We start from the raw sequence: 24,474 nt of genomic DNA on the forward strand, positions 1-24,474 counted from the left end.
AAAAGCTAAGAGAATTCAGCACCACCAAACCAGCTTTACAGCAAATGCTAAAGGAACTCCTTTAGGCAGGAAACACAAGAGAAGGAAAATACCTACAATAACAAACCCAAAACAATTAAGAAAAATGGTAATAGGGACACACATGTTGATAATTACCTTAAATGTAAATGGATTAAATGCTCCCACCAAAAGACATAGACTGGCTGAATGGATACAAAAACAAGACCTGTATACATGCTGTCTACAAGAGACCCACTTCAGACCTAGGGACACATACAGACTGAAAGTGAGGGGATGGAAAAAGATATTCCATGCAAATGGAAATCAAAAGAAAGCTGGAGTAGCAATTCTCATATCAGACAAACTAGACTTTAAAATAAAGACGATTACAAGAGACAAAGAAGGACACTACATAATGATCAAGGGACCAATCCAAGATGAAGATATAACAATTGTAAATATTTTTGCACCCAACATAGGAGCACCTCAATACATAAGGCAAATGCTAACAGCCATAAAAGGGGAAATTGACAGTAACACAATCATAGTAGAGGACTTTAACACCCCACTTTCACCAATGGACAGATCATCCAAAATGAAAATAAATAATGAAACAAGCTTTAAATGATACAATAAACAAGATGGACTTAATTGATATTTATAAGACATTCCATCCAAAAACAACAGAATACAATTTCTTCTCAAGTGCTCATGGAACATTCTCCAGGATAGATCATATCTTGGGTCACAAATCAAGCCTTGGTAAATTTAAGAAAAATTTAATTGTATCAAGTATCTTTTCCTACCACAATGCGAGGAGACTAGATATCAATTACAGGAAAAAATCTGTAAAAAGTACGAACACATGGAGGCTAAACAATACACTACTAAATAACCAAGAGATCACTGAATAAATCAAAGAGGAAATCAAAAAATACCTAGAAACAAATGACAATGAAAACACGATGACCCAAAACCTATAGGATGCAGCAAAAGCAGTTCTAAGAGGGAAGTTTTTAGCAATACAATCCTACCTCAAGAAACAAGAAACATCTCAAATAAAAAAACTAACCTTACACCTAAAGCAATTAGAGAAAGAAGAACAAAAAAACCCCAAAGTTGGCAGAAGGAAAGAAATCCTAAACATAAGATCAGAAATAAGTGAAAAAGAAATGAAGGAAACAATAGCAAAGATCAATAAAACTAAAAGCTGGTTCTTTGAGAAGATAAACAAAATTGATAAACCATTAGGAGACCCATCAAGAAAAAAAGGGAGAAGACTCAAATGAATAGAATTAGAAATGAAAAAGAAGTAACAACTGACACTGCAGAAATACAAAGGATCATGAGAGATTACTACAAGCAACTCTATGCCAATAAAATGGACAACCTGGAAGAAATGGACAAATTCTTAGAAAAGCACAACCTTCTGAGGCTGAACCAGGAAGAAATAGAAAATATGAACATACCAATCACAAGCACTGAAATTGAGACTGTGATTAAAAATCTTCCAACAAACAAAAGCCCAGGGCCAGATGGCTTCACAGGCGAATTCTATCAAACATTTAGAGAAGGGCTAACACCTATCCTTCTCAAACTCTTCCAAAATATAGCAGAGGGAGGAATACTCCCAAACTCATTCTATGAGGCCACCATCACCATGATACCAAAACCAGACAAAGTTGTCACAAAGAAAGAAAACTACAGGCCAATATCACTGATGAACATAGATGCAAAAATCCTCAACAAAATAGAAGCAAACAGAATCCATCAGCACATTAAAAGGATCATACACCATGATTAAGTGGGGTTTATCCCAGGAATGCAAGGATCCTTCAATATACGCAAATCAGTCAATGTGATAAACCATATTAACAAATTGAAGGAGGAAAAACCATATGATCATCCCAATAGACGAAGAAAAAGCTTTTGACAAAATTCAGCACCCATTTATGATAAAAACCCTCCAGAAAGTAGGCATAGAGGGAATTCACCTCAACATAATAAAGGCCATATATGACAAACCCACAGCCAACATCATTCTCAATGGTGAAAAACTGAAACTATTTCCTTTAAGATCAAGAACAAGACAAGGTTGTCCACTCTCACCACTATTATTCAACATAGTTTTGGAAGTTTTAGCCACAACAATCAGAGAAGAAAAAGAAATAAAAGGAATACAAATTGGAAAATAAGAAATTAAGCTGTCCCAGTTTGCAGATGACATGATAGTATACATAGAGAATCCTAAAGATGCCGCCAGAAGACTACTAGAGTTAATCAGTGAATTTGGTAAAGTAGCAGGATACAAAATTAATGCACAGAAATCTTTTGCATTCCTATATACTAATGATGAAAAATCTGAAAGAGAAATTAAGGAAACACTCCCACTTACCATTGCAACAAAAAGAATAAAATACCTAGGAGAAAACCTACCTAAAGAGATAAAAGACCTGTATGCAGAAAACTATACGATGCTGATGAAAGAAATTAAAGATGCTACAAACAGATGGAGAGATATACCATGTTCTTGGATTGGACGAATCAACATTGTGCAGATGACTCTACTACCCAAAGCAATCTACAGATTCAATGCAATCCCTATCAAACTACCAGTGACATTTTTCACATAACTAGAACCAAAAATTTCACAATTTGTATGGAAACACAAAAGACCCCGAATAGACAAAGCAATCTTGAGAAAGAAAAACGGAGCTGGAGGAATCAGGCTCCTGTACTTCAGACTATACTACAAAGCTACAGTAATCAAGACAGTATGGTACTGGCACAAAAAACAGAAATATAGATCAATGGAACAGGATAGAAAGACCAGAGATAAACCCACACACATATGGTCACCTTATTTTTGATAAAGGAGGCAAGAATATACAATGGAGAAAAGACAGCTTCTTCAATACGTGGTGCTGGGAAAACTGGACAGCTACATGTAAAAGAATGAAATTAGAACACTCCCTAACACCATATACAAAAATAAACTCAAAATGGATTAGAGACCTAAATGTAAGGCCAGACACTATCAAACTCTTAGAGGAAAACCTAGGCAGAACACTCTATGACATAGATCACAGCAAGATCCTTTTTGACCCACCTCCTAGAGAAGTGGAAATAAAAACAAAAATAAACAAATGGGACCTAATGAAACTTAAAAGCTTTTGCAAAGCAAAGGAAACTACAAACAAGATGAAAAGACAACCCTCAGAATGGGAGAAAATATTTGCAAATGAAGCAACTGACAAAGGATTAATCTCTAAAATTTACAAGCAGCTCATGCAGCTCAATATCAAAACAACAACAACAACAACAACCCAATCCAAAAATGGGCAGAAGACCTAAATAGACATTTCTCCAAAGAAGATATACAGATTGCCAACAAACACCTGAAAGGATGCTCAACATCACCAGTCATTAGAGAAATGCAAATCAAAACCACAATGAGGTATCACCTCACACCAGTCAGAATGGCCATCATCAAACAATCTACAAACAGTAAATGCTGGAGAGGGCGTGGAGAAAAGGGAACCCTCTTGCACTGTTGGTGGCAGTGTAAATTGATACAGCCACTATGGAGAGCAGTATGGAGGTTCCTTAAAATCTAAAAATAGAACTACCATACAACCCAGCAATCCCACTACTGGGCATATACCCCGAGAAAACCGTAATTCAAAAAGAGTCATGTACTGCAATATTCATTGCAGCTCTATTTACAATAGCCAGGACATAGAAGCAACCTAAGTGTCCATCGACAGATGAATGGATAAAGCAGGTGTGGCACATACATACAATGGAATATTACTCAGCCATAGAAAGAAACGAAATTGAGTTATTTGTAGTGAGGTGGATGGACCTAGAGACTGTCATACAGAATGAAATAAGTCAGGAAGAGAAAAATAAATACCATATGCTAACACATATATGTGGAATCTAAAAAAAAAGGTTCTGAAGAACCTAGGGGCAGGACAGGAATAAAGACGCAGATGTGGAGAATGGACTTGAGGACACAGGGAGGGGGAAGGGTAAGCTGGGACGAAATGAGAGAGTGGCATGGACTTATATACACTAACAGATGTAAAATAGATAGCTGGTGGGAAGCAGCCGCATAGCACAGGGAGATCAGCTCGGTGCTTTGTGACCACCTAGAGGGGTGGGATAGGGAGGGTGAGAGGGAGACGCAAGAGGGAGGAGATATGGGGATATATGTATATGTATAGCTGATTCACTTTGTTATGAAACAGAAAATAACACACCATTGTAAAGCAATTATACTCCAATAAAGATGTTAAAAAAAAAAAAAGTAGAATGCAGGGCCCTGGGCAATCGATTTAACCTCTCTGGGTCAGTCTCTCCATCTGCAAAATGGGCATGATATTACTTCTTTACAGGAAGGTTGTGAGGTTGCAATGAGATAGTATGTGCAGAATCACTTGGTTTGGCCTGTAGTTGGGCTTTGGGATAATTTGGACACATAAGGGCACTATGATGAACTGAATTGTGTTCCCCTCAAAATCTATATGTTGAAGCCCTAATCCCCAATGTGACTATATTTGGAGATAGGGTCTTCAGGAGATAATTAAGGTTAAAAGAGGTATAATGGTAACCTAATCTGATAGGACTGTGGCCTTATAAGAAGAGACATCTCTCTCAGTCTCTCTCGCTCTCTCTGCCACGTGAGAAGGCAACTGTCTACAAGCCAGGAGGAGAGTCCTCGCCAGAGCCCGACCATGCTGACTACCTGGAACTCAGACTTGCAGCCTCCAGAACTGTGAGAAAATGAAAAATTCTGTTGCTTAAGCCGCCCAGTCAGTGGTACTTTGTTATGGTGGCCCAAGCTGACTAATGCAGACATGTATTCAATCTGTGTACAGTCTGTCTTCAGAAAGTGGTGATGGCATGGACTCGGCCCTGAGGGGGGTGGACCTGTGGTCTCCCTGCCCCTCCAGCTGCTCCTACCCTGGCTTCCCTGGGACCCAGTGATCTGGGTCCTGCTACCTTCTTGGCCTCATCTGGTACCACCCATCACTTATTTCCTAGATTGGCCTTCTTTCTTTCATTTCTCAAATGCTCCAAGCTCTATCCTGCTTTGCACATGCTGTTCCCTCTGCCTGCAGTGCTTACCTTTGCAGGGTTTACCTTTCACTCAAAGGTTCAGTTCTCAGAGAGTCCTGCCTGGACTGCCTGCCCAAGACACCACAACTTCTACCCAGACTGCTTTTGTTTCTTCCTAGCAGGCATCATGTACTGAAATTAAGTGGTTTACCTGTTTCTTATCTGTTTTTCTCTATTAGAATGTAAGCTCCATGATGATAGAGGTTTTGTTTACTTGTTCTTGCTGTATCCCCAGAGCTTGGCATGGTGACTGTCACATAATAGGGACTCAACCCAGAAAGAAAGAAAAAGAGAGAAAGAGAGAGAGAGACGGAGAAAGAGAAAAAGACAGAGAAAGAATGAAAGAGCAAACTGATCTGGTAAAAGTTCCATGCCCGTGCACCCAGCATTGCTTGAAGTATATCCAAAGCACCTTGATTTCCAGTACCACAACTTATCTCTCATTGTAACTAGAGGCCAACTGGTCCAGCCAACGGTTTTTCAACAGAAGGGTTCTATGGGGGGGTGGGTATGGGCCACCACAGAGAGCTAGGTGGAGGACGAGGTGAACGAGTTGGCCTTTTTTTTTGTCTTTTTGAATTTTATTTTATTTATATTTTTATACAACAGGTTCTTATTAGTTATCCATTTTATACGTATTAGGGTATACATGTCAATCCCAATCTCCCAATTCGTCACACCACCACCACCTCCTCCCGCCACTTTCCCCCCTTGGTGTCCATATGTTTGTTCTCTACATCTGTGTCTCTATTTCTGTCCTGCAAACCGGTTCATCTATGCCATTTTTCTAGGTTCCACATATATGCGTTAATATATATATATGATATTTGTTTTTCTCTTTCTGACTTACTTCCCTCTGTATGACAGTCTCTAGATCCATCCACGTCTTTACAAATGACCCAATTTCGTTCCTTTTTATGGCTGAGTAATATTTAATTGTATATATGTACCACATCTTATTTATCCATTCGGCTGTCGATGGGCATTTAGGTTTCTTCCATGCCCTGGCTATTGTAAATAGTGCTGCAATGAACATTGGGGTGCATGTGTCTTTTTGAATTATGGTTTTCTCGGGGTATATGCCCAGTAGTGGGATTGCTGGGTCATATGGTAGTTCTATTTTTAGTTTTTTAAGGAGCCTGCATACTGTTCTCTGTAGTGGCTGTATAAATTTACATTCCCACCAATAGTACAAGAGGGTTCTCTTTTCTCCACACCCTCTCCAGCATTTGTTGTTTGTAGATTTTCTGATGGTGCCCATTATAACTGGTGTGAGGTGATACCTCATTATAGTTTTGATTTGCATTTCTCTAATAATTAGTGATGTTGAGCAGCTTTTCATGTGCTTCTTGGCCATCTGTATGTCTTCTTTGGAGAAATGTCTATTTAGGTCCTTTGCCCATTTTTGGATTGGATTGTTTGTTTTATTAATATTGAGCTGCATGAGCTGTTTATATATTTTGGAGATTAATCCTCTGTCCATTGATTCATTTGCAAATATTTTCTCCCATTCTGAGGGTTGTCTTTTCATCTTGTTTGTAGTTTCCTTTGCTTTGCAAAAGCTTTTAAGTTTCATTAGGTCCCATTTGTTTATTTTTGTTTTCGTTTCCATTACTCTAGGAGGTGGATCAAAAAAGATCTTGCTGTGATTTATGTCAAAGAGTGTTCTTCCTATGTTTTCCTCTAAGAGTTTTATAGTGTCTGGTCTTACATTTAGGTCTCTAATCCATTTTGAGTTTATTTTTGTGTATGGTGTTAGGGAGTGTTCTAATTTCATTCTTTTACATGTAGCTGTCCAGTTTTCCCAGCACCACTTATTGAAGAGACTGTCTTTTCTCCATTGTATATCCTTGCCTCCTTTGTCATAGATTAGTTGACCATAGGTGCGTGGGTTTATCTCTGGGCTTTCTATCCTGTTCCATTGATCTATATTTCTGTTTTTGTGCCAGTACCATATTGTCCTGATAACTGTAGCTTTGTAGTATAGTCTGAAGTCAGGGAGTCTGATTCCTCCAGCTTCCTTTTTTTTTAGAGAAATTGCAGAAGTTTCTAGGAGGTTGAAATGAGTCTTTTATTTTTTCTTTTTAAATTTATTTATTTTTGGCTGCATTGGGTCTTCATTACTGTGCGTGGGCTTCTCATTGCGGTGGCTTCTCTTGTTGCAGAGCACGGCTCTAGGGTGCAAAGGCTTCAGTAGTTGTGGCTTGCGGGCTGTAGAGCGCAGGCTCAGTAGTTGTGGCACATGGGCTTAGTTGCTCTGCGGCATGTGGGATCTTCCCAGACAAGGGCTCAAACCCGTGTCCCCTGCATTGGCAGGTGGATTCTTAACCACTGCACCACCAGGGAAGCCATCCAGCTCCGTTTTTTTCCCTCAAGACTGCTTTGGCTATTCAGGGTCTTTTGTGTCTCCATACAAATTTTAAGATTTTTTGTTCTAGTTCTGTAAAAAATGTCATTGGTAATTTGATAGGGATTGCACTGAATCTGTAGATTGCTTTGGGTAGTATAGTCATTTTCACAATATTGATTCTTCCAATCCAAGAACATGGTATATCTCTCCATCTGTTGGTATCATCTTTAATTTCTTTCATCAGTGTCTTATAGTTTTCTGCATACAGGTCTTTTGTCTCCCTAGGTAGGTTTATTCCTAGGTATTTTATTCTTTTTGTTGCAGTGGTAAATGGGAGTGTTTCCTTAATTTCTCTTTCAGTCATCATTAGTGTTTAGGAATGCAAGAGATTTCTGTGCATTAATTTTTTTTTTTTTTTTTGCGATACACAGGCCTCCCACTGTTGTGGCCTCTCCCGTTGTGGAGCACAGGCTCCGGACGCGCAGGCTCAGTGGCCGTGGCTCATGGGCCCAGCCGCTCTGCGGCATGTGGGATCTTCCCGGACTAGGGCACGAACCCATGTCCCCTGCATCGGCAGGCGGACTGTCAACCACTGCGCCACCAGGGAAGCCCTGTGCATTAAGTTTATATCCTGCAACTTTACCAAATTCATTGATTAGCTCTAGTAGTTTTCTGGTGGCATCCTTAGGATTCTCTGTTTATAGTATCACGTCATCTGCAAACAGTGACAGTTTTACTTCTTCTTTTCCAAGTTGTATTCCTTTTATTTCTTTTTCTTCTCTGATTGCAGTGGCTAGGACTTCCAAAACTATGTTGAATAATAGTGGTGAGAGTAAACGTCCTTGTTCCTGTTCTTAGAGGAAATGCTTTCAGTTTTTCACCATTGAGAATGTTTGCTGTGGGTTTGTCATATATGGCCTCTATTATGTTGAGGTAGATTCCTTCTATGGCCACTTTCTGTAGAGTTTTTATCTTAAATTGGTGTTGAATTTTGTCAAAAGCTTTTTCTGCATCTATTGAGATGATCATATGGTTTTTCTTCTTCAATTTATTAATATGGTGTATCAATTTGATTGATTTGCATATATTGAAGAATCCTTGCATCCCTGGGATAAATCCCACTTGATCATGGTGTATGATCCTTTTAATGTGTTGTTGGATTCTGTTTGCTAGTAGTTTGTTGAGGATTTTTGCATCTATACTCATCAGTGATATTGGTCTGTAATTTCCTTTTTTTGTAGTATCTTTAGTTTTGGTATCATGGTGATGGTGGCCTCATATAATGGGTTTGGGAGTGTTCCTTCCTCTGCACTTTTATGGAAGCACTTGAGAAGGATGGGTGTTAGCTCTTCTCTAAATATTTGATAGAATTCACTTGTGAAGCCATCTGGTCCTGCACTTTTGTTTGTTGGAAGATTTTTAATCACAGTTTCCATTTCATTACTTGTGATTTGTCAGTTCATATTTTCTGTTTCTTCCTGGTTCAGTCTTGGAAGGTTATACCTTTCTAAGAATTTGTCCATTTCTTCCAGGTTGTCCATTTTATTGGCATAGAGTTGCTTGTAATAGTCTCTTAGGATGCTTTGCTTTATGTGGTGTCTGTTGTAACTTCTCCTTTTTCATTTCTAATTTTATTGATTTGAGTCCTCTCCCTCTTTTTCTTGATGAGTCTGGCTAAAGGTTTACCAATTTTGTTTATCTTCTCAAAGAACCAGCTTTTATTCTTATTGATCTTTGCTATTGTTTTCTTTGTTTGTATTTCATTTATTTCTGCTCTGATCTTTATGATTTCTTTCCTTCTGCAAACTTCAGGTTTTGTTTGTTCTTCTTTCTCTTGTTCCTTTAGGTGTAAGGATAGATTGTTTATTTGAGGTTTTTCTTGTTTCTTGAGGTAGCTCTATTGCTATAAACTTCCCTCTTAGAACTGCATTTGCTGCATCCCATAGGTTTTGGATCGTTGTGTTTTTCTTGTCATTTGTTTCTAGGTATTTCTGATTTCCTCTTTGATTTCTTCAGTGATCTCTTGGTTATTTAGTAACGTATTGTTTAGCCTCCATGTGTTTGTATTTTTTTCCATGTAATTGACTTCTAATCTTACAGTGTTGTGGTCAGAAAAGATGCTTGATATGATTTCAGTTTTCTTAAATATACTGAGGCTTGATTTGTGACCCAAGATGTGATCTATCCTGGAGAATGTTCCATGAGCACTTGAGAAGAAAGTGTAATCTGCTGTTTCTGGATGGAATGTCCTATAAATCTCAATTAAATCTATCTGGTTTATTGTGTCATTTAAAGCTTGTGTTTCCTTTTTAATTTTCTGTCTGGGTGATCTGTCCATTGGTGTAAGTGAGGTGTTAAAGTCCCCCACTATTGTTGTGTTACTGTCTATTTCCTCTTTTATAGCTGTTAGCAGTTGCCTTATGTATTTAGGTGCTACTATGTTGGGTGCATGTATATTTATAATTGTTATATCTTCTTCTTGGATTGATCCCTTGATCATTACGTAGTGTCCTTCCTTGTCTCTTGTAACATTCTTTATTTTAAAGTCTATTTTATCTGATATGAGTATTGCTACTCCAGCTTTCTTTTGACTTCCATTTGCATGGCATATCTTTTTCCATCCCCTCACTTTCAGTCTGTATGTGTCCCTAGGACTGAAGTGGGTCTCTTGTAGACAGCATAAATATGGGTCTTGTTTTTGTATTCATTCAGCAAGCCTGTGTCTTTTGGTTGGAGCATTTAATCCATTTGTCTTTAAGGTAATTATTGATATGTATGTTCCTATTACCATTTTCTTAATTGTTATGGGTTTGTTTTTGTAGGTCCTTTACTTCTCTTGTGTTTCCCACTTAGAGAAGTTCCACTGGCATTTGTTGTAGAGCTGATTTGGTGGTGCTGAATTGTCTTAGGTTTTGCTTGTCTGTAAAGCTTTTGATTTCTCCGTCAAATCTGAATGAGATCCTTGCTGGGTAGAGTAATCTTGGTTGTAGGTTTTTCCCTTTCATCACTTTAAATATAACATGCCACTCCCTTCTGGCTGTAGAGTTTCTGCTGAGAAATCAGCTGTTAACCTTATGGGAGTTGTAATGTTATTTGTCATTTTTCCCTTGTTGCTTTCAATAATTTTTCTTTGTCTTTAATTTTTGACAGTTTGATTACTATGTGTCTCGGCATGTTTCTCCTTGGATTTATCCTGCCTGGGACTCTCTGTGCTTCCTGGACTTGGGTGGCTATTTCCTTTCCCATGTTAGGGAAGTTTTCTACTATAATCTCTTCAAATATTCTCTCGGGTCCTTTCTCTCTCTCTTCTCCTTCTGGGACCCCTATAATGAAATTGTTGTTGTGTTTAATGTTGTTCCAGAGGTCTCTTATGCTGTATTCATTTCTTTTCATTCTTTTGTTTTTTTATTCTGTTCCGCAGAAATGAATTCCACCGTTCTGTCTGCCAGATGACTTATCCGTTCTTCTGCCTCAGTTATGCTGCTATTGATTCCTTCTAGTGTAGTTTTCATTTCAGTTATTATATTGTTCATCTCTGTTTGTTTGTTCTTTAATTCTTCTAGGTCTTTGTTAAACATTTCTTGCATCTTCTCAATCTTTGCCTCCATTGTCTTCCGAGGTCCTGGATCATCTTCACTATCGTTATTCTGAATTATTTTTCTAGAAGGTTGCCTATCTCTGCTTCATTTAGTTGTTTTTCTGGGTTCTTATCTTGTTCCTTCATCTGGTACATAGCCCTCTGCCTTTTCATATTGTCTGTCTATCTGTGAATGTGGTTTTTGTTCCACAGTCTGCAGGATTGTAGTTCTTCTTGCTTCTGCTGTCTGCCTTCTCATGATTGGCCTTTGAATGCTCTTTTCTACCCTTTCAACCAGAAGAGCTCTGAGTTTATCTGATTCCTATATTGGGCTTTAATGAAAAATCTCACTAGAAGAAACAGCTCCACAGCTAGGAGAAAATGGAAAACCACAAATTGGATCCAACCCTTCAGGTTACAGATGAAGAATCTGAGGACCAGAGAGGGAAAGGGACTTGCCCATGCACAGATGGTCAGTGGCAGAGCACTCTATCCCCAGTGGTGCCGTGGTCAGGCGCCATTCTTGTTAATGATTCTTGTCATGTGAGTGAAAAGTACTGGCTTCCTCAAATGCTGTAACTTGGCTTTTACTCTCTACGAACTGGGGACAAGAAAGGGCTTTTGGTCACCACTGGTCTCTGGCAGTCCCGAACAAATTTCAGGCTCAAGGGTCCCATGGGTTCTCATGCCCACTGCAGGAGACCACACATGAACTCTGCTAGGGGCACTCAGGAGAACCCTGACCAGGCCAAAGAGTCACCAAAGAACATTACACGTGGCCCAGTAAGTCATAGCAGCTTCAGAAGGGGAGGATTTCTTCTTAGAAAGACTCAGAGCTGGCTAGCATGGACTCCAACCCTCTGAGAGTCTTGTTGCTTGTAGAATGATAGACTTTTCTGACAGCCCCCTTACTTGCTGACCTCTCCTCTACCTTCCCTTCTTTTCCTTCCTCCCTTTCTTCAGCTATATCCAAGGAGCATTTGCTGACTGGAAATTTTATGTTAACCATTACTACAAACCCAGACATTCGTTTCATCACTGGCAATCAGCTCTTGTCCTTGGGGAAACCTAATTAGGTATTACAGGACTTTTGATGTTGTTTCCATGGAAACCCCCATAGTAATGGTGTACATGCAGAATATATGCTCCAGGGAGTTTGGGGAAAAAATACATATATATTATTACTGGATTTTAAGAATATCTTTAATTTTTTTCTCTTGCTTTTTTTCTGCATATATTTTTTTTAAATCATGGAAATTTTCCCTGGACTTTTTTCTCTCACAGAGAGAGAATAGTAGAGAACACAAGGGCCTTTTCCATTTTCTCTCCTTTAATTAAAAAAAATTCATAGTTGTGCATGAATGAAAGTTTTTCAGATGGGTCAGAAAATGTCTAAGCAGGATCTCCCCTAATAGCTGAGAACATTTTAAGGAAAGATAGTGCTTAAATAAAGAATTGAAAAGGCCTCAAGTCTTTCAAAATAGAAGGGGGAAACTAGCAAATCCAATGAATCAACTCCAAATGTATTTACACTAAAGGGGAGAAAAAAGAAGGGCAGGTTCCCTGGTGCCTGGTGCTCTGTCAGGTTGACACTAGGGACTCTGGGACAATCTCCTTGCCTCCCTGTCGAGGCAGCCTGTTTCCAGTCTTGCAGCTAACGTATGGTGGGCTCCAGTGATTGCACATGAAATGACCTGTCCTGGGGTGACCAAATGGCCCTTCACAGTTGGCCCCCATGGTGAGCTGGTGAACCACACGATTACTCTGTGAGAAACTCCAGTGTCGGAAGCGTGCAGACCTGGTCTGACTGGTACAGATGGAAGAGCCCAGCAGACTTTACGGAGAGGGAGCCTGTTACACACCCATGTGCCACAGCTAAAATTCAGGTGTTCCTGGAGAACCCATAAATAACTGAACTGTTTTCTTTGATACCTCTAATTGGCCACTCAAGGATGGAATGCCCACACTGACCTTTTTGCTAGCTGCCAGCTGATCAATTTACCCCCCAAGTTTGCCAACAAGATTCACTGTTCCCAGAGTCCCTGCAGTTTGTCTTCTTCATACCCGATACATTCTGTTTCGCCTTCACTCCTTGATTCAGTCTACCAGCTGACTTCCTCGCCTGTGAGAAACACATTGCATGCAAAATAACTCAGCTGCTTGCAAAGTAATTTTTTAAATGCTTTGAGTTATTCTTTGATATATGAAATGATGTGTCCACTGGGTGGGGCAGGGCTGGGGGAAGCTGGCATGGCCCTTGATCGTGATCCCCTCTTCATCCAGTTACCCAGTTACTTGAGATAGACTGGCCAGCCCTGTCTGAGTAACTATGCGGGGTGGCAAGGTGCGGGTGGAAGTTCCTTCTAGGGGCTGTGGCATGAGAAGTTAAAAGAGAAGTGTTGGGCATGGCAGGCAAATCACCCAACTTCTAATATGCGTGCTAAGTAAATGCGTGAATTAGATTTGTTTATGTATTAGTTTTGTTGCATGACAAAGCACCCCCAAAATTAATGACTTAAAACAATAATCATTTAGCTCACGATTGTGTGGGTCAGCAATCAGGGCAGGGCTCAGCTTGGTAGTTCTTCTGCTGTCCCACCTGGGGTGAGCTGTCATGCAGCTGATCAAGGATGACCTCACTCGCGTGCCTGGCAGTTGGTGCTGGCTGTAGGCTGGGGTGACGGGGAAAATGGGGCCATGTGATCAGCTTATGATCAGCTCTCTTAGCAAATTTCAAGTATTAGTTGGTTCTTACTAATTATTATTATTATTTTTTTTTTTTTGCGGTACGCGGGCCTCTCACTGTTATGGCCTCTCCCATTGTGGAGCACAGGCTCCGGACGCACAGGCTCAGAGCCCACGGCTCACGGGCCCAGCCGCTCCATGGCATGTGGGACCTTCCCGGACCTGGGCACGAACCTGTGTCCCCTGCATCGGCAGGCGGACTCTAAACCACTGCGCCACCAGGGAAGCCCCTTACTAATTATTTTATTGAATAGAGTTGAGTTGAATTGACTGAGTTAGTTCTCCTTTCTTTCTAATTACAAGCTCCTTGAAGGCAAGTTTGGAACTGCTCTCTCACATAAAATCTCCCTCCCAAAGCTCTTGGAATTATACCAACAGGCTGAAAATCCCACAGGCTCTTAGAACCAGTTAAGTGGCAGCGGATCAGGTCTGGAGCCAGCTCTGTTCAGGACACTATCTGGGGTAAGAGTGGGACTTGCAGGTGACCACAGGCCCTGGCACCAAAGCATTCCATCTTCAAGCCGGCCATACCCCAAATGAGCGGCATCACCGTGTGAGGCTAAGGAGGCAGAAAGACTTGCTTTTGCTGTCTGCCTTCTCATGATTGGCCTTTGAATGCTCTTTTCTACCCTTTCAACCAGAAGAGCTCTGAGTTTATCTGATTCCTATATTGGGCTTTAATGAAAAATCTCATTAAACAGCAGTTTGGAGATCGTGGCTTTCCTTCCTCACTCAGGGGAAACCCAGGCCAGGTCAGGAGGAAACATGTTTGTCAGCCCCCGGCCTCTGAGGCTTCTACTCTGTGACAGCTCAGAGCGGACCCCACCCCCTGAACCCCCACAGGCACTCTGGCACCCCATGCCCCATGCCAGATCCCATTCATATCACCTCAGCACTCTTCCAAAATTCATCAGGGTGACCAGTCAGGCTGCTCTAGAACCAGGCCTGGGTTGGTTTCTCTCTTTGGCTGAGACCCAAATGGAGGGAAGGACAGTCCTTTGCCACCCACCCCACTCTGGTCCAGCAGTGCTCCAGCACTCTCTAAGGCTTGGAGATCACCTGTGACCCTTTATTGCAGATTGGACCACCCCCTGGGAATAGGAGGATGTCCTTCCCACGGCATAAGATAAATCGTCAGGTACTTCATTACTCACAGGCTTAGCGATGAGTTTTCTACGGGAGCTTCCATTCTGGGTGGTTAACAAGGGCCACTGGCCACCTGTCCTTTTCTTCACATGACACAGTCATCCACCTACCCACCCCTTTACTCACTAAAATTCTATTGACTGCCCACTGTGTACCAGGCCCATCTCAGGCCTTGGGGAGAGGTGAGATGAGCCAGGCGTGTGTCCTGTCCCTTGGGAGTTCATGTGCCCCGAGACCACACACGAGGTCTGCATAGGACCATGGAATAAGGGCTCTTCAGAGCAGAAGGTACTTACTAATTATTTTATTGAATAGAGTTGAGTTGAATTGACTGAGTTAGTTCTCCTTTCTTTCTAATTACAAGCTCCTTGAAGGCAAGTTTGGAACTGCTCTCTCACATAAAATCTCCCTCCCAAAGCTCTTGGAATTATACCAACAGGCTGAAAATCCCACAGGCTCTTAGAACCAGTTAAGTGGCAGCGGATCAGGTCTGGAGCCAGCTCTGTTCAGGACACTATCTGGGGTAAGAGTGGGACTTGCAGGTGACCACAGGCCCTGGCACCAAAGCATTCCATCTTCAAGCCGGCCATACCCCAAATGAGCGGCATCACCGTGTGAGGCTAAGGAGGCAGAAAGACTTGCTTTTGCTGTCTGCCTTCTCATGATTGGCCTTTGAATGCTCTTTTCTACCCTTTCAACCAGAAGAGCTCTGAGTTTATCTGATTCCTATATTGGGCTTTAATGAAAAATCTCATTAAACAGCAGTTTGGAGATCGTGGCTTTCCTTCCTCACTCAGGGGAAACCCAGGCCAGGTCAGGAGGAAACATGTTTGTCAGCCCCCGGCCTCTGAGGCTTCTACTCTGTGACAGCTCAGAGCGGACCCCACCCCCTGAACCCCCACAGGCACTCTGGCACCCCATGCCCCATGCCAGATCCCATTCATATCACCTCAGCACTCTTCCAAAATTCATCAGGGTGACCAGTCAGGCTGCTCTAGAACCAGGCCTGGGTTGGTTTCTCTCTTTGGCTGAGACCCAAATGGAGGGAAGGACAGTCCTTTGCCACCCACCCCACTCTGGTCCAGCAGTGCTCCAGCACTCTCTAAGGCTTGGAGATCACCTGTGACCCTTTATTGCAGATTGGACCACCCCCTGGGAATAGGAGGATGTCCTTCCCACGGCATAAGATAAATCGTCAGGTACTTCATTACTCACAGGCTTAGCGATGAGTTTTCTACGGGAGCTTCCATTCTGGGTGGTTAACAAGGGCCACTGGCCACCTGTCCTTTTCTTCACATGACACAGTCATCCACCTACCCACCCCTTTACTCACTAAAATTCTATTGACTGCCCACTGTGTACCAGGCCCATCTCAGGCCTTGGGGAGAGGTGAGATGAGCCAGGCGTGTGTCCTGTCCCTTGGGAGTTCATGTGCCCCGAGACCACACACGAGGTCTGCATAGGACCATGGAATAAGGGCTCTTCAGAGCAGAAGGTACCTCAGGGATCATCCAGTCTATCCCCTCATTCCTCAGAGGAGGAAACTGAGCCCAAGAGAGGGGAGTTTAGCCATCCAGGGTCACACAGTAAGCAGTAGTTATTGATTCACTATGCAAGAATTTACCCAACACCTATATATGCTAAGATCTGGGCTGGCACTGGAGATACCACAGGGAACAAGGTGGACACGGCCCTGTCCCTTTGGCAGTCCAGCTGTGACTGGTGGGTTTTTTTTTTTTTTTTTTGAGGTACGCGGGCCTCTCACTGTTGTGGCCTCTCCCGTTGAAGAGCACAGGCTCCGGACGTGCAGGCCCAGCGGCCATGGCTCACGGGCCCAGCCGCTCTGCGGCATGTGGGATCTTCCCGGACCGGGGCAGGAACCCATGTCCCCTGCACCGGCAGGCGGACTCTCAACCACTGCACCACCAGGGAAGCCCTCCAGCTTTCTTTTGATTTCCACTGGTGGGTCTTAATCCAGGTTACACTTTAGGCTTACCCAAGGAAGCTTAAGAAAAATCCCAATGCCAAGGCCTCATGCCCAGAGGTTCAGACTGGCTTGGTCTGGGGTCCAAGTGTGGGTATTTTTAAACAAGTTCTCCAAGTGATTCTGATGTGCAGACAGGTCAAGAACCACTGCTCTGGGGTGGGGGAGACAGGCCAAAACCAAGCAAACATGAATAAATACATAACTGAAATTTGTGATTTGTAAGGAATGAACAGGATGCTGAGTGAGGACATAGCAGGGTGGGGTACTGTTATCTGCCTAAGTCTGAGTGAGGCTACACTTGGAGAACTGTGGTTCCAGGAGTCAGATGGGAGCAAGCACACGGGCGTCCTCATATGGGACAGCAATGGAATCTTCTGGGCCATATTGCCCACCCTGCTGATCCACAAATCCCTGCACTGGAGCCATGTCTAGCAGAGGCTCTCAATCTGCAACATGAAATATCTCCCTGCTGGCCTCCATATATACTATTTATGAGTGCCTCCCAGGCCAGCCGGATTAATAATCCCTCACATTTTAAGAGTATAGTCATCCCTTGGTATCCACAGGGGGTTGGTTCCAGGAAACCCTGTGGATACCAAAATCTGAGGATGCCCAAGTCCCTTATATAAAATGGTGTAGGACCCTCAGCCCTCTGGATCCACGGTTCTTCAGCCATGGATATGGAGGTCCAACTGTAGTTGGTAAAGCACATTCCCTCTTATCTGTATTATTGGATCCTAATGCTAATCCCGTGCAATGGACAGGGTCAGGGTTAATAGTCTGATGATAGAGATGTAGAAATAGGCTCAGAGAAGTGGTATGACCTGCCTAAGATCACACAGCTAGTATCTGGATGTGAGACTTCAGTCTAGCTCATCAGCCTCCAACTCCACTACCCATGTCGTCCCCCCACCCCAAGCCTTGCGCCAGGAAACTGAAACAGAAGCGGGGCACCTGGGCGGCAGGTGGGGACACCACCCCGGGGCTAGCACCCCCCTGTCAAGCTGGGCAGAACTGCCGACGTGCCTCACCTTTAACTTGGATGGTATACAATCTCATTCTCCATCAGGAAATCCAAGGAACCTGTGACTCTTTACTTCAGTTCCTGCCCAGAATGAACCCGGTTGCTATAGTAACGTGATGCAGTTCTTTCTTATAGGGTGGATGGTTTTCATTTTGTATTTGAAGAGTCTGGCCAGGCAGTCGCGTTGCCATGGCTCGGCCTGTCGGCAGCAGTTACAAGCAGAGGAAACCCTTTGAGCAGCCTCTAGGTCCCTCTCATTGATGGTGGAAACCTGTGTCTGGAAAAACCCCTGGCTCAGCTGCGCTGGGGAAGGAGGGAGGGGGAGTCTCGGCTGGTGTTGTGCTGGGTACCCTCTCCTGTTCAGAGAGCACACCTTACTAATTACAGCCACCTGGGCAGAGGTCGGCCCCTCAGCCACTTGCTCCCATAGAGCCTTCTAATTCCCCTCCATGATCTTCATCACAGGGGGCCATGCTCAGAGCTGTTTCATTGAACCCTGAATGCCCAGCTCTCTGGCAAATAGAGGGCCTCCAACATACGTTTGTTGAATGAATGAATGAATGAATGATCTTTTGTAGTTTATGAAGCCCTTCATACCCATTATCTCCCTTACTCCCCATGATAGCTGTGTGAGGTCCCAGGGCAGGAGGAAGAGGAAACTGTGGTCCAGAAAGGTGAGAGAGGTGCTCTCACAGGCTGCCTCCCCTCCCTGTGCACTTTTGTAGCTGGCCTTGCCTCTGGGCAGCCCACTGAGTTGCCTGGCACTTGCTCCATGAGGCAGACAAATATCACAGGCACACCCTAAAAGCAAGGCAAGCAGGAGACCCCTGTTCAAGTCATGTGACTCGATTGGTTCACCTTGAATTTGTCTCAGACATGACACAGATCCTCTTTTTTTTAAAGATTTTTTTTTGATGTGGACCATTTTTAAAGTCTTTAATGAATTTGTTACAGTATTACTTCTGTTTTATGTTTTGGTTTGTTGACCACGAGGCACATGGGATCTTAGCTCCCCAACCAGGGATCGAACCCGCACCCACTGCGTTGGAAGGCGAAGTCTTAACCACTGGACCACCAGGGAAGTCCCCCCACACAGATCCCTTGATGGGCCCTTTTTACCCTCAGAGGCCCCAGACATGGGTGCCACGGTTTTCTCTCCTGGGTCCTTGGTTGTGGGCGTGGTGGCCCGGAGGGCAGGCAGTGAAGGAGGGTGAAGAGAAGGGTGCTTGGTGACTAACTTCAAAACACAGCAGAATGTTCCTTTGGCCCAAACCGCAGAGGAAACAGTGGGACACACAGAGTAAAGGGCCTCTCCGTTCCTAAACTCCCTGTGAAGTGGGATGAAGCACTTGTGAGGGCAAGCAAGGCTTAGCTCAGCCTTCAACCAGCACGCCCAGTCCACGCTGACCCAAACTCTCTGTTACTCCCTCCATGCTGAGGGTGTATTTCCGGGTTAAATCAAACTTCTTCCACCCAGCCCTGGCCCCAACATTAATTTCTTTCTAATGCAGCCTAATTTCCTTCTGGCCATGAATCCTCCCCAGGATTATCATGAGGATAAATGCTTCCATCACCTCTCATAAGTGAGGCGCATACCTGTCCAGGAGGCCCCCATCACCAGCACAGGCCCCTGATTGCAGGCCTCCCCTTCTAAGAATCAGAACCTTCAGATGTCCAAGGTGGACCTCAGAGGCCTCGCATTTCACAGGTGTGGAGACTGGGGCCATGGAGGGGAAGAACGTGAGGCCCCCTTCACAGTCACTGGGTGGGGAAGACCCCCCACCGTGGGACCTCCTTGAGAACAAGCCTGGGCCTTCCCAGTATGCGAACCCAGCACTGAGCCCAGGCTGGGCACATAGCAGGTGCTCAGTGAAGGCTTGTTTCAGCTGCTTTGCCAGGCCTCCCGGTGCGACAGGAGTGGGAGCCTCGTCTTCGTGGAAGGAAGGTTAGGACTGGAAGGGAGCTTAGACATCACTGAGCCCAACCCTCATTAACCGAAAGAGACCCCATGGATTAATAACGCTAAAAATAACAAAAGCTAATACTTACAGAGCTGGATGCTAGACAGGATTCTCTGCACTTCGTACGTACTAATCCATTGCAGCCACGTAGCGACCACTATGCAGCAGGTATTATTATCATTGTCCCCAGATGAGGAAACTGAGGCACAGAGAGGCTCAATAACTTGCTGAAGGTCACAGAGCTAGTGTTGGGATCAGGATCCAGACCCAGGCAGTCTGGCTCCAGGGCCCACACCACTAACACCCCACCACCGACAGAGAGCAAAGTGCTGCCAACAGGCACTTTCCTCCCAGTGGGAAGATGTGTCTGTGCCAGCCCTATGAGTTCACTCAGGAAACATAGCTTTTTCACCTCCACATCCCCCTCAGGGCTCAGCTCAGGGCCTGGCAGGGGCCCAGGGACCTGTGTTCAATACAAGTGAGCTGTTCATCTTCCTAGTCATGAAACAACCAGTTTAGGGGCTCCTTGGAGCTGGAAGGAATCTTGGGAAGCAATTTAGAGAAATGGAAGCCCAGAGATTGACGTGTCTTAGCCAGGTCTCCTGACTCCCTGTCCAGGGCTCTCTTCACCCAGGCGAGGCCTCCAAAGAGGGCCCTGAGGCGAGTCAGCCGCCGGATCCTCCCTCGCCCCCGCTGTGTGGTTCCATCCTGGCTGTGCTAACAGGCTCTCTGCGCCCACAGCTCTTCGTGATCGACAATGGTGCGGACGACTGGCGGATAGCCATGACCTACGAGCGCATCCTCTACATCAGCTTGGAGATGCTGGTGTGCGCCATCCACCCCATTCCTGGCGAGTACAAGTTCTTCTGGACGGCGCGCCTGGCCTTCTCCTACACACCCTCGCGGGCGGAGGCTGACGTGGACATCATCCTGTCCATCCCGATGTTCCTGCGCCTGTACCTGATCGCCCGCGTCATGCTACTGCACAGCAAGCTCTTCACCGACGCCTCGTCCCGCAGCATCGGGGCCCTCAACAAGATCAACTTCAACACACGCTTTGTCATGAAGACCCTCATGACCATCTGCCCCGGCACCGTGCTCCTCGTGTTCAGCATCTCACTGTGGATCATCGCTGCCTGGACCGTCCGCGTCTGCGAAAGGTATTCCAGCGGGTCGGGTTCTCCGCTCGACCGGGGCCTCTGAGCACACAGCCCATGTTGGGATGGGGGAAGGGAGGGGGAGCGGGGTGGGGGGCCGGCCCGGATGTAGGTGGTCTGATGGAAGAAACAGGCATGTACCCAGACACCTCAGGAGAAAATGGGAGAGGAGAGGACCGGGTTGGGGCTGAATATGAGCTGCAACACTGAAACATTGGAACCAAGGTAAGCTGGGAAAAATGCATATATAATCCTCATTTCCCGTTCTTTGTAAACCAGTATATCTCAAAGCGTTCTGGTTATATCATTACCCCTTTCTCACATATAACACTTTGCAATTTCTACATTATCTCTCCCTCTTGGAGATTAAGGATGTTTGCTAGCATTTTAAAGGCTCTGAGAAGTCCTGCAGTAATGAAACTGGTTTAATTTTGTTTAGTCCAGATTTTCTCAAGAGTATTCACCCACCAACGCTTTTCATTGTACATCACTATGGATGCCTCACTACTCAAAATTTTGGTCCACAGACCAGCAGTATCAGCATCACTGGTAACTTGTTAGATTGCAGAATCTCAGGCCTCACCCTGGAACTACTGAATAGAATTTGCATTTTAACAAGTTCACTGGTGATTTGTATGCACCTTAAAGTTTGAGAAGCACCTCACTGATGGAACATACTTTGGGAAACATTGTTTTGGGAGGCTGGTGGCTGGTAGGAGAGAAGGGGGATATGGCCTAATAGAGATCTGGGGCTCTAGGGCATCATGCCAGCCCCTCAGAACTGCCATCATCAAGGCTCAAGGGTAGGTCTGTGGCTACCCGCTTCCACCGCCATCCCCAAGCTGCCCTTACTGACTCCTCTCCCTTTCAAGCTTGTCCTGGATATTCATTTTCTCTGATTTCATATGTGGAGTCTGAACACTGAGGTTAAAAACCTGGATTCTGCCCCTAAGTAGCCTGAGACCTTGAGCAAGTCACTTCACCTCTCTGGGCCTCAGTGTCCTCATTTTAAAGTGAGGGTCACTTGAGATAGAAGGTAGATATATATCTACTTGAGACAGGTTATTTTTAGTATGCTGGGAGGCCTGGTCAAGCGTCCTGTGTAATTTACTCAGATCACCCTTCATTCATTATCACATAAAATTGTATTGTCAGGGCTTCCCTGGTGGCGCAGTGGTTGGGAGTCCGCCTGCCGATGCAGGGGACACGGGTTCGTGCCCCGGTCCGGAAAGATCCCACATGCCGCGGAGCGGCTGGGCCCGTGAGCCATGGCCGCTGAGCCCGCGCGTCCGGAGCCTGTGCTCTGCAACGGGAGAGGCCACAACAGTGAGAGGCCCGCGTACCGCAAAAAAAAAAAAAAAAAAAAAAATTGTATTGTCAAATCTTCTATGTACCAGTGTCCCAGGAGAGATAAAACAAGCAAAAGGAATCTGGAGGAGAGTTAGTCTAACAATATCTCAGGGGTTCACTGAACCTGATTTCCCACCTGTTTTGAAATGTTCTGTGTGCAGACAGTTCTTTCAGATGTTTGGCCAGCAGACACAGAGTCAGATGAAGAGGCCGTTCTGCTGCAGCCAGACAGGGACCCCTGCGCATGGCAGGGTCAGTATCTGAGAGCTACTGCCGTGCTGGGAGACATTTCTCACATACAAAGCCTGAAGGACCCACGATACCCATGTATTCAGAACCCCGTCATTACTCAGCAGCTGACATTTTAACATCTGCTCTAAGTAGGACCATACCTCACCAGGCTTCATGAATCTTCTCTGGTAAGCAGACATTCTTTCTGCAATGGAGAAAGCATATGTTTGGGTTCCAACCCCAGACTCCTCAAAGTTCCCTTAGCTGAGCAATATGGTGCCAGTCTGGGCCTCAGTTTTCTCATCTGCAAGCTGGGGATAATAATACCAACTTTACAGGATTTGTTGTTGGAGTCAAATAGATAACGTACGTGAAGCGTACACTGTGATAATGATAGTGACCATTCGTACTAATAACGGAGATCTCTTGATAACTCTTGGGAATCTTGTGGCTGCCTTTTTATAATTAGAACAAACCAATTCCTACTATATGTAGACCTATGCTCTTCCTGTTTTCCTTTTTAATTGATCAAAGCTGAGTCTTCTAACAGCAATAGTAATTGAATTTGCAGAGCCCCTTAAGGTGTTTGAAATCTTCCATGTCCTCAGATCGACCCTGTTTGGTGTGTATCATTACCCCATTTTTCAGATGTGCAAACATGGAACAAAGTACCGGTGTGTGAGTTTCATTGTTTATTGAACCTGTCAGAAGTCTGGGTGATGATCTTTTATCGGATGATGAGCGTGCTTCAAAGTGTGTAGTTTGCAAAGTACTCTGTTGCACGCTCTTTGGCACTGAATGACACGCCATGGCCTCCGCACTGGGGCTGGGTTGACCTGGCCTCCATCAGACCATGGGCCTCTGTCTGCGGAGATGACTGACATGCCCAGCTGAAGTCCAAGGCAAAGGCACAGAGAAGCAACGAGCAAATCAAAGCTTCTCCTAAAGCTTCCCCTTCTCTTGTGTAAAGGCCCTTTGACCAAAAGGCTTCTGCTAAGATCTCACATGAGATATATTAAAACACGTGGGGTGTTATCATTGCCCCTGTGTTTTGGGAGCTTACCCTGTGCCAGTTCTGTGTGAAATACTCCATTTGCCTTCCCAGTAGCCCTGTGGTAGAGGCACTGTGATTGTCCTCCTTTTAGAGCAGAGGAAACTGATGTAAAGTAACTAGCCCGAGGTCACAGAGCCAGTAAATATGGAGCCAGAATTTGAACTTGCTTCTGACTCTGAACTTCGTGTTGTCTCACCAGCCCAGGCTGAATCCTGCACTTACAAGGAAACTGTGGCCTAGACTCTCCTGGCGACTTTCCCAATCTGAGCGTCTCAAAGCCACTGAGACTGACACTTAAATCCCAGTCTTGCTGTTTTGCCTGCCTCTGATGTCTGTGCTTTTAACCATTTTATCACCCTGTCTTCAGGGCTGCCTTCATGTTAAATTCAAACATACCCGAGTGTAGTGGATGCTGTGGTATGCCACCCCGGGGCCCCCTCTCGGCCCAGGCTCTCACTCCCTCAGCTGGCGTTGTTGGCTGTGGCGGAATTGCCCTGGATGAAGGGAGCTGCCTCAGCTAAGATCAAGCCTCCTGCCCAGGGCAGCAAGCATCCAATGACTTGTCAGTGTAGGAGGTGAAAGGCCCAGCCCCTTTACCTCACAGCTCTGCAGGGCCTTCCTGGCTCCAGGGCTCCTGAGGGATCACGTGGCACTTCAACCCCTCCCTCTCCCCAGTCCTACGTCCCTCAGGCCCCATGGGTGTTGATCCTGAGAGCAGCCCCAACAAACCTCCCGCACTCAAATCGCAGCGTCCCAGTGACTCTTTCC

At 44.7% G+C, this 24,474-nt stretch overlaps 1 protein-coding gene across 2 annotated transcripts in view; it reads left to right on the forward strand.

Moving 5' to 3' along the window:
• KCNN3 (potassium calcium-activated channel subfamily N member 3) overlaps nt 1–24,474 on the forward strand; it is a 174,535-nt gene that overhangs the window by 94,466 nt on the left and 55,595 nt on the right. For both annotated transcript variants that reach the window (XM_007457987.1, XM_007457988.1), the window contains exon 4: nt 20,656–21,074. In XM_007457987.1, coding sequence (XP_007458049.1) covers nt 20,656–21,074 — 419 coding nt within the window. The remainder of the gene's footprint in view (nt 1–20,655; nt 21,075–24,474) is intronic.

The sequence above is a fragment of the Lipotes vexillifer genome, unplaced genomic scaffold, assembly GCF_000442215.2.
Source record: "Lipotes vexillifer unplaced genomic scaffold, Lipotes_vexillifer_v1.1 scaffold238, whole genome shotgun sequence".
NCBI lineage: Eukaryota > Metazoa > Chordata > Mammalia > Artiodactyla > Lipotidae > Lipotes > Lipotes vexillifer.